The sequence below is a fragment of the Rhagoletis pomonella genome, unplaced genomic scaffold, assembly GCF_013731165.1.
Source record: "Rhagoletis pomonella isolate Grant_MI unplaced genomic scaffold, Rhpom_1.0 Rhpom_scaffold_06199, whole genome shotgun sequence".
In the NCBI taxonomy this organism is placed as follows: Eukaryota; Metazoa; Arthropoda; class Insecta; order Diptera; family Tephritidae; genus Rhagoletis; species Rhagoletis pomonella.
Window position 1 is genome coordinate 1 of NW_023464734.1, and position 10,177 is coordinate 10,177.

At 41.1% G+C, this 10,177-nt stretch overlaps 1 protein-coding gene across 1 annotated transcript; it reads left to right on the forward strand.

Annotated features, from left to right (window-relative positions):
* Positions 1–1,234: 1,234 nt before the first annotated feature.
* On the forward strand, positions 1,235–8,428 carry LOC118755414. The gene is made up of 2 exons (XM_036490251.1): positions 1,235–1,554; positions 7,657–8,428. Exon 2 carries the CDS (start codon positions 7,657–7,659, stop codon positions 8,233–8,235), a length of 579 nt encoding a protein of 192 aa, XP_036346144.1. The 5' UTR covers positions 1,235–1,554; the 3' UTR covers positions 8,236–8,428.
* Positions 8,429–10,177: the final 1,749 nt, after the last annotated feature.

Sequence of the window (10,177 nt, forward strand, 5' to 3'; positions counted from 1 at the left end):
GACAAGCATGTATTGTTTAAGCATGTACAAGCATGTATCGTTTAAGCCAGCAGAACAGCTTCGCAACTTATGTTTTTAACTTACATATGTATTTATGTATATATATAATTGCACTCCACTCACCTCCGTCATTTCTGTTAAACTCTTCTGATATCTGAATACTAGCTCATAGAAATCACTCTTAAATTGGTTGGCAATTTGCGGATTTCCCGCTTCCCATACACGTCCATTTGAGGCAACAAAATGGCCGATGTCGCCCCAAGAATCATTTTTGGATGCAGTAGTGACCGTCTCTAAGACCCGCTCAACAACTTTGGCGTACCTATCATCACTTTTTTCAAGTCGGCGTCGCTTTGTCCCTGATGTTGAAGGAGTTGGATATGGTTCTTCAGATCCAAACACACCCTCGGAAGGAGAAACAGGTGAAGATGACGGGGCTTGGCTTTTCTGAATTGGTGTTGGAGCGACCAATGCGGAAACACGTCCACAGTATTTCATTGAATGTATTTATTGTAGTTGTATGCATTCATATCTATGCGATATATACGCTAGCACCCTATGTATGTATTTATTGAATTTGTATGCATTCATAACTATGCGTATTTACTTTTGAATTTGTACTAAAACATCTACCTAATACGATTTTAACTTTTGCGATTGTATCTTTTGAATACCTTTGCATTTATATTTATCAAATTGCATACATTGCACTTGGAATTATATTTAGTGAACACGTTATGTAAGCATTATTGTACGTTATGATTAAGTAGTTGGCAACGCGGGAGCTATTCGCTAGCAAGAGCACTCGCTGTATACATACACATTGTATTGTATGTATGGACACACTTTGCATTTGACAGATGAGTTTATATTTTTTTTTTTCATCAATCGTTTTTTGGTATCCACACAAAGCTGCAGTGCTCGTGCGCGAAATAGTTAAGCGAAATCTTAAATATCCGCATAATTTTCTACCGTTTTCTAAAAGGAAGTCGTAGTGCTCGCGCGTGAAAATCATAGACTCTCAGAACATATATTAGTTCATCCTCATTTTGTAATTTAACCGCGTACGGCTTATTATTGTAAATTTGCTTTGTAAAAAGCGTACAAATAAAGTACCATTAAATACATTTGTAGACTCTTTCATTTCCGCCAACAAACGTTATTTGCGTTGTGCCAAAGTGTTCCGGCGAAATAAGCCGTCCAACATCACCGACATTTGAATGCACCAGGTGACCATCCGCTCCATCGTCGCCACGAAGACCGTGCAGTCAGTTCACCACCGCCACCTCGTCGCCGCAAGAGTTGTGTCGCCTATCAATAGGTGATCATCCGCTCCATCGTCGCAACGAAGACCGTGCATCCAGTTCACTACCGCTACCCCGTCGCCGCAAGAGTTGTGTCGCCTATCAAATTGCCACCGTTGGCGATCACTTGGAGATTGTACCTCCCGCAGCCCCACCACTCGCCACAAGGAAGCCCATTGCGCGCAATTTTGGTCCTTCTGCGCCAGCAGACCCCGAACCAGCAGGAAGTAAAAAATCCCTATTGCAAACCGTAAGTAAACATATATTTCTCCTAGTGCTTCATATTCCCACGGTATTTACAACATACACATTTACAAGTCTTGCATTAAAATATTTCAAAAAGATAACCTAAAATTCATAAAAACCTTGTGTGCCTTTTTTCCGATTAAAACGGAATCCTCAGCCCGTTAAAGAATTTTTTGGAAATTCGTGCATATACATATATGTATATTTCCAAGTTTTCGAGTAAATAAGTTCCGAAAGCCAATATCCCGTATCTCGAAAATACTTACATATATGCATGTACATATGTACTGATTTCTCTTCCCGCCTATTTGTACATATTTTCCCGCTCAAGCGTTTTACAAATACAGTCCACACATATAAATACAAATCTACTTACAAGTACATAGGCAATTTTCTATTACCCCTCCTCCCAAATTCGGTTTTACCAAATCAAATATAATTTCTCATTGATATTTATGTATACAAACTTAAATTCCCCACAACGTTTGCTCGTAATAATACATAAATTGTAAACATTTTCTTAGCAGTGTTTCCCTTGTTTAAAATAAAAGTGGCGATTTCATGACAACAAAGGTACACAAGTGAGACAATATTACAAGCGACATATAAACACACATATATAAACACATAGGCATACTTATATACACACAATCTCATACATATCTACATATATAAAGTTGACGGCGCTTATATACAAATACCATTGGTTAAAGTCCCGCGAATTAAATTTGCATTTTACCAAACGTAATAGAAGCGCATTCTCGTTCTTCAACTGTGTGGTCCTCCTATGTACATATAAATAATATTGCGGTCACAGGCGCGTGAAATAAACTTGCATTTACATAAAATAAATAAAATCTCGTACACTTTCATTTGCTGAGCAAGTTTCTCGAAATTACTATATTCTCAAAAACGGTTAAATAAATAAATTAGTAAATAAATTAAACCTAAATTTTTCTCTAATTCGCAATCGAGCACTGACATAATCGCAAAACTCACACATTCATTATTTATTTACTCATATTATATCACTGTATATTTACTTCTCTGGCATTCCTTTAAAAAGGAATTGCATTAAGTTCTCTGGCTTTCCCTTAAAAAGGAATTGGATTAAATTCTCTGGCATTCCTGTAAGAGGAATTGCATTTACTTAAAAAAAAATAAAAATTTAATTTAATTGCATTCTTAGTATTCTCGAGTTCTTTATAAATTTATAAATTTTCTCGGGGTTTAACGAAGAATCCCAAATTCCCAAAATGAGTGATGACGAGAAAATCGTTGCGATCGAAACTCAACGCTCTGCCCGCTCAAACGGGAAAACTTCAAAAAAAACAAAGGCAATTGGCCTCCGTTAAGTTTATTGCAGAGACTGATAATTTAGTCGATTACTGTTTAAGATTCAAATCTCTGCCTCTCGAAAATAACTCAGAATCAAGCCTGAAAATAAAAGATACGAGTTTAGACAATTTTTGGAATCGAGTTCAAAACTCTTACGATGTAGTTGTAGGGGCAGACGAGCAAGACCTTCCCGAAGATTTCCAAGCTAGCGCTTTTCGCAAATATCGGTCTTGTCTCGATCAATACGAAGACACTAAAGCTCAAATCGCTGACCAGCTCCATCTTCATAAGCAAGTGAGCAATCCCATGCCTACTCCCTCTACATCACAACCCAAACGCCAGTCTGGCCTCGGCTTAACCGTCCCTCCTTGTGACACCGAAGTATTTTACGGAAGTTATGAACAATGGCCCTGTCTGCAAACCAAACTTGACAAGGGATGACGGAAATTCATTCCAAAATAAATCAACAATGGCCCTCTTTCCGGGATATGTTCTCAGCGGTATATATAAATCACCCTGAGCTCACCCAAGGCCAAAAGTTGTACCATCTCAGGTACAAAACTCAAGGAAAAGCCAACCAAATAGTAAAGCAATTCTCTCTCTGTGATGAAAGCTTTAATCTCGCATGGGAAGCACTTCGGCCTCGATATGAGAATAAGCGTATTTTGGTAGACAACCAAATACGAATCTTAATGAACCTCAAACCCATTCCCACCGAAAGCAGCGAAGACTTACAACGGCTGCAGTCTGCAGTAAACAACTGCCTTCAAATTCTCGCAACTCAGCAAGTCTCAACCGAAAATTGGGACCGCATCCTCATCTACATAGTAACCTGTAAGCTTCCCGAAACTACAGTATCCCTGTGGGAACAATACCTCAGCTCGAGGAAAGACCACCCCAACTGGTGCCAAATGGAGAGTGCAAAAAACCAGTTCGCAAGTGGCAACTACAATTTCTGCAAACTCAAGTGTGCAAACTTCACCCCAAACAGTCACTAATGAACACGAAGCAGTAGGAATTCAGGAGCAATCATTCTATTCAGAGAATGAGAGAAAAATACTCCTCCCGACAGCTATGGTACCGGTGTCACACCGAGGAGAAATATTTAAGCTAAGAGCTCTCATAAATCAGGCGTCAGAACGAAGCTTTATCTCCACCAAAGCTCAAAATAATGGGTGGCAGAGTTGTTCAAACTTCGAAAAATTATGCTCTTTAGTCTTGGTCTCCGCCGATCTCCAAACTAAAATAAATGCTCAAGCTATCGTGTTACCTCAGCTGACAAAAATGGTCCGCAAGTTCCCACTTAATCATGACCACAAAGAAAAATGGTCTCATTTCGAACTGGCAGATCCAAACTGCCACTCCCCATCCCAGATTGACCTTGTGTTAGGCAGTGATATCATCCCTCAAATAATCGAGGAGGGCATTGAAAAAATCTCACCAACTCTGCTAGCTCAGAACACAATATTTGGTTGGATACTTAGTGGTCAGATTTACGAAAACATAGCTTCATACTCTACACAAATAGAGGAAATATCTAATGAGCATCTCAACTCACAATTGCGTCGGTTTTGGGAACTAGAAGAAGTTCCAAACCTCAATCCTACCTCTCCTGAATACGACTTTTGTGAAGATTTCTATAAATCCACCACTTCTCGCAACTCTGATGGTCGTTATGTGGTGAGGCTTCCGTCCAAGCCAAGTTTTCCCAAAGCAATCTCTTTAGGTTAATCTCGCTCCTCAGCTCTTCAGCAATTTCTCGGAATGGAGAGAAACCTCCTCAAAAAGGGCGATTTAAAGGCCTCATATGATAATGTCCTGGAAGAATATCTCACCCTAAACCACATGGAAAAAACTATGTCCCAAGAAACATTCCTCTCAGGCAAGTACATGTCGTTCTACCTCCCTCACCATGCGGTTATAAAGCCCAAAAACGAACGACAAAAGTACGAGTTGTCTTTAACGCATCAAAGATTTCGGGATCCGGTTACTCTCTTAACGATGTATACCGGACCAACTTCCCAGCCTGATTTGATGCTTCTCATCTTCAAGTGGCGAATGTATAAATTTGTATTTAATGGTGATGTCGAAAAGATGTACCTACAAATACTGCTACATCCCGAAAACTTGGACTTTCAAAGAATAATCTTTGGTTCTCCCACAACCAGTCCCATTCATGATTATAAATTAAAAAAGGACACATTCGGTGTAAACTCTGCGCCCTACCTCGCCATTCGCACACTTTACCAAGTAGCACAAGATGAAAAAACCAACTACCCAATGGCCGCCCCCATTCTGAATAAAGAAACGTATGTCGATGACATACTCTCTGGCAGCCCCGATCTGACAATCGCCACTCAATATCTCACCCAAGTCATCCAGGCTCTAAACTCGGCAGGCTTTCACTTGAAGAAAATAACAGCGAACCACCCAGAAATTCTCAAAAATATAAGGAAAGAGACTTGCTCGATACTAATTTTCTCGAGTTCGAAAAAGCAAGTACCACAAAGACTCTAGGGATCCAATGGAATGTGCTCACAGACACGTTTTCCTATACGATCGACTCCATCCCAGCCTCATCTGCTAGCACTAAACGACAGATTCTCTCCTCTATCGCGAAACTTTTTGACCCCGCAGGGTGGCTTACGCCGATAATGTTCCAGGCAAAGATTCTCTTACAAGAGCTCTGGATCGACGGAACTGACTGGGACGAGAAAGCCAAACCCCTCCATCTTGTTAAATAGTCTCAGTTCGCAACCAATCTCCACACAATCTCGACCATTCAAATTCCTCGATGGGTAAACTTTATTCTTGACCAGCATGTTGAACCCATGGATTCTGTGACGCCTCAGAAAAGGCATATTGTGCCAACGTATATGTTCGAACTACTCATGGTTCCAGTACCTCTTCCCATCTTCTGGTTTCCAAAGGCAAGGTAGCACCCCTTCGAACAACTAGTTTACCCCGGCTTGAGCTCTGCGGAGCTTTTCTTTTAGCCAAACTTGTCGCAGCTGTCCAGTCCCATCTCGACCTCTCTCAAAGAAAACTGGTACTATGGTCTGACTCTGAAATTGTATTGGCATGGCTGGAAAAACCACCCCACTCTTGGAAAACGTTCGTCTCGAATCGCACCGCGGAGATCTTGGAACTCGTCGGAAACGCCACCTGGCGACATGTACGCAGCAGCGACAACCCCGCAGATATGGGCACAAGGGGTTGCAAGCCACTGGACCTAGCAGCGTCCTCGTTATGGTGGAACGGTCCTGATTGGCTATCCAAGCCCCCCGAAGGATGGCCAAAACCCCCAGTTCGAAATGCCAACCCGCCGGAAGTGCGAAGAGTGGAGGCACTACTCACCACCGAAGAAGATCCCGACGTTCTGGACAGGTTTTCCTCTTTCTCTCGAGCCTTGAGAGTAATGGCCTACGTCTTTAAGTTCATCAGACGGCTAAAAGACAAAGCGCCAGGAGCTCATGACCGCGCTATCACATGGTGATCTCCGCTACGCGAAAATTCGTCTTATCATAATCACGCAATCCCGTCACTTCCCCCATGAAAAGACCCGCTTAGAAAGCTCAAAACCCATTTACAAAAAGAGTTCACTATTAGTTCTTAACTCCTTCGTGGATAAAAATGGAGTTCTCCACGTCAATGGACGCCTTGCTCATGCTACCTTGAGTTATAACGAACGTCTACCCTCTATAATTCCGGAAAAGTCCCGATTCGCATTAATCTATCTAAAGTTTCTCCATGACCTACTCCTCCATGCAGAAGTACGACTGATGCAGCAGATGACCAGGCAAGAATTTTACATTCCCCGGCTCAAACCCCTCATCGAAAAATGCATTTATCAATGTAAATCATACACCATTCACAAACAGCAAATGCGCTCGCAGATTATGGCTGCTCTGCCGCACGAACGATGCACCTTCGCTCCGCCCTTCACCACCACCGGTGTCGATTTTGCTGGGCCTTTTCAAATAAAAGCCTCCATGCTAAGATCCCCCGCTTTAGGCTATGTGGCCGTCTTTGAGTGCTTCACAACAAAGGCAGTACACCTCGAGCTGTGCTCAGACCTGACCAAAGAGGTATTTCTCGCCGCCTTTGCTCATTTTGTTGGTCGCCGTGGTTACCCCGCTAAAACAATGAGTGACAATGGCAAAACTTTTATAGGAGCCAAAAGAGTCACTGAAAAGGAGTTATCTGTATTTCTTCAAATGGTATCCCGTTATGTTGTCAAAAATACTCACCCAGGGTATAAATTGGAAATGTAGAAGCTGTATTAAATTCTCGTCCGATATCTCCACTCACCCAAGATCCGACGGACTTTACAGCGCTCTCACCTGGCCACTTCCTCCGGGGTGCTCCCCTCCTCTCATTCCCCGAATCGAATCACGAAAACTTCTCGCTCATTAATAGATGGGAAAAACTCAAGGTCTTACACCACCAATTCGCAAAACGAAGGAAGGAAGACTACCTTAAAGACCTTCATAAGCGACATAGGTGGAAGAATGCTCAAGTAGAACCCAGAATCGGAGAATGCGTAGTCATTAATGATGACACACTCCCGCCCACGGAATGGCGCCTGGGCCGCATCGAAAGGTTGCACAATGGCAAGGATGGACACATTCGTGTGGTCGACGGCCGCACCCAAATGGCTGCACACCTTTTCTCATACACCACACATACATACATACTTCTCGTATCTCCCTCCTATGCCTCCCATATAGTGATATACGAAAAACTAAAGGTTTCCGTATCTTTACAGATGGACGACAGGGGAAACCCCACGCCAGCGCCGCGCACATCGCTCAGGTCCAAAGTGGTAATGACTCCCTCCCTGGAAGGCGAACCATCACCTGGCTCTCTTCGCCACGAGGAGGACTATCTGCGATGTCGCCTGCGCACTCGTCACCACTCCCTAAGAATGTGCCCCGTATTCGTAGGCATGAAGCCGCAACAACGCTTTTTGTTAGCCAGGGCACATAAATATTGCACAAATTGTCTGGCTCTGTCGCACATCACGGCCGAATGCACATCCAGTGGTAGGTGCAGAGTGTTCTCGCTACAACATCACACACTCTTACACCGGCAGCTCGCCGCACGAATGCGAACTCCGCAGTGCAGCTCCACAAACGCCTCGTCCACACAAATAGAAACGCTCCCCAATGTGGGGGATCAGGGCGTACACCACCGCGCTTCAAGCACCTCGGACGCCATACCTCAGAGTCCGCAAATAGAAAACGCACCGTTCGACGTACCGCCCGTGGGCTACAAACTGCCTCCTATCGGGTTAAAGTCACCAGCATCCTGGTTCATGAGGCGATGCGGGCTCTACAGGAGCTGAAGGAGGCACTAGGCGCTTAATGCATCTAGGGCCGGCAGGATGTTGGAGCGACCAATGCGGAAACACGTCCACAGTATTTCATTGAATGTATTTATTGAAGTTGTATGCATTCATATCTATTACTATGTCTCCATTGAGAGATTTATTCATTAAGATTTAATAAATCCAGTTGCTAAATCACAACCGTCTCTATTACCACAACAAGATATGTTTGACGTTTATATTTTTAAATATTTGACGTTTGCTTATGTATGATTTTATAAAAGGAAGGTATTTATCTGTCTGTATATCAATGTCCGCAACTGTATTTATAAAATCATACATAAGCAAGCGTCAAATATTTAAAAATATGAACGTCAAACATATCTCGTTGTGGTAATGTGGTAAAGCGGAATTTCATTATATTAATTCTGAATATTATTGGCTTCTTATTCGTGGTAAATATGTATGTATAATATATAGTTTGGAAAGTGTAAAGAATGGTACCATATTTCGAATCATTTTTCCGAATTTAAGAAAAATTATCAAAACATTAAAAACCATTTGCGAAAAGAAAAATTTTTGTAGAACTCTCTTATTCATAGGAGGGAACCGAAAATCCAATCGTGGGCCTTTGGCATATCATGAATACGAACTGAGTTCTAGAGGATGTTCGGTGCAATGTTATCGAAGCAGATCCATTACCGAAATTTATTAATTTTTTGTCGCAGCGCGTAAATGACTTATAGAAAGCGGAGAAGACTCTGCATGATATTACTATAAAAAATTTTTTCTAAATTTTTAGTTTTTAAAATAATATTTTCTAATTTATTACAACCAAAGTTATGGAAATATGTATTACTAATTTTCCTCCCAAACTAACAAAAATATAAAAATCCCTAAAAACACGAAAATTCATGTTTTTATGATAGGCTAGATTTCAATGTCCTCAACTGTATATTGAAAACACAAATGTCATTTGACTTATGGCATGCCACATCCAACAAATTGTACTTATTGATCAATATTATTGAAGATTTGACGAAGATTTAACTTAAATCTACTGCCTTTCGAGATTTAATTTTATATGGTAAATCTCAAAAGATTTAACGTCAAATCTCGTCAGAGGGCTAAATCTTCATTAAATCTCACAATGGAGACATAGTATATGCGATATATACGCTGGCACCCTATGTATGTATTTATTGAATTTGTATGTATTCATAACTATGCGTATTTACTTTTCAATTTGTACTAAAACATCTACCTAATACGATTTTAACTTTTGCCATTGTATCTTTTGAATATCTTTGAATTTATATTTATCAAATTGCATACATTGCACTTGGAATTATATAATTTGAAATTTGGTATGAAGACGTATCCATGGTAGGCGCTTATAGTAGGGTATATATGAATGAGTTTTTACAAGGGGGCGAGGCACCTCCCATAGGCGTGAAACTTTTAATCTGCAATACCTTTGGAACCGTAAGTCAGACGACTTTTAAATTTAGTGTGAAGACAGATCTATGATGTTTAAAGTAAAGTATCCATATCTATCTATACTATAATAAAACTGCAAATTGTTTGTCTGTTCGTCTGTTTGAACTCACTAATCTCCGGAACTTCTGAATGGATTTTCATGGGGTTTTAACTGGTGTATAAAGAGTGACCTCGGACGTAACCTAGGGTTTAAAAAAATTGGATCTGATAAGGGGGCGATGCACCTCCCATAGGCGTGACATTTTTAATCAGCTATAACTTCGAAGCCGTAAGTCACATGACTTTGAAATTTGGTGCGTTCACATACATATCTATGATAGATGCTTATAGTCAAGTAAATATACTTTTGTAACAGAGACGTGGCACTTCCTATGGGTGTAACCTTTTTAATCAGCCATAACTTCGAAAACATACGTCACATGAATTTGAAATTTGGTATGAAGACGTATCCATGGTAGTC

Excerpts from the sequence above, each read along its gene's own strand:
- LOC118755414 (XM_036490251.1), top strand. The coding sequence starts at position 7,657 with ATGGACGACAGGGGAAACCCCACGCCAGCGCCGCGCACATCGCTCAGG.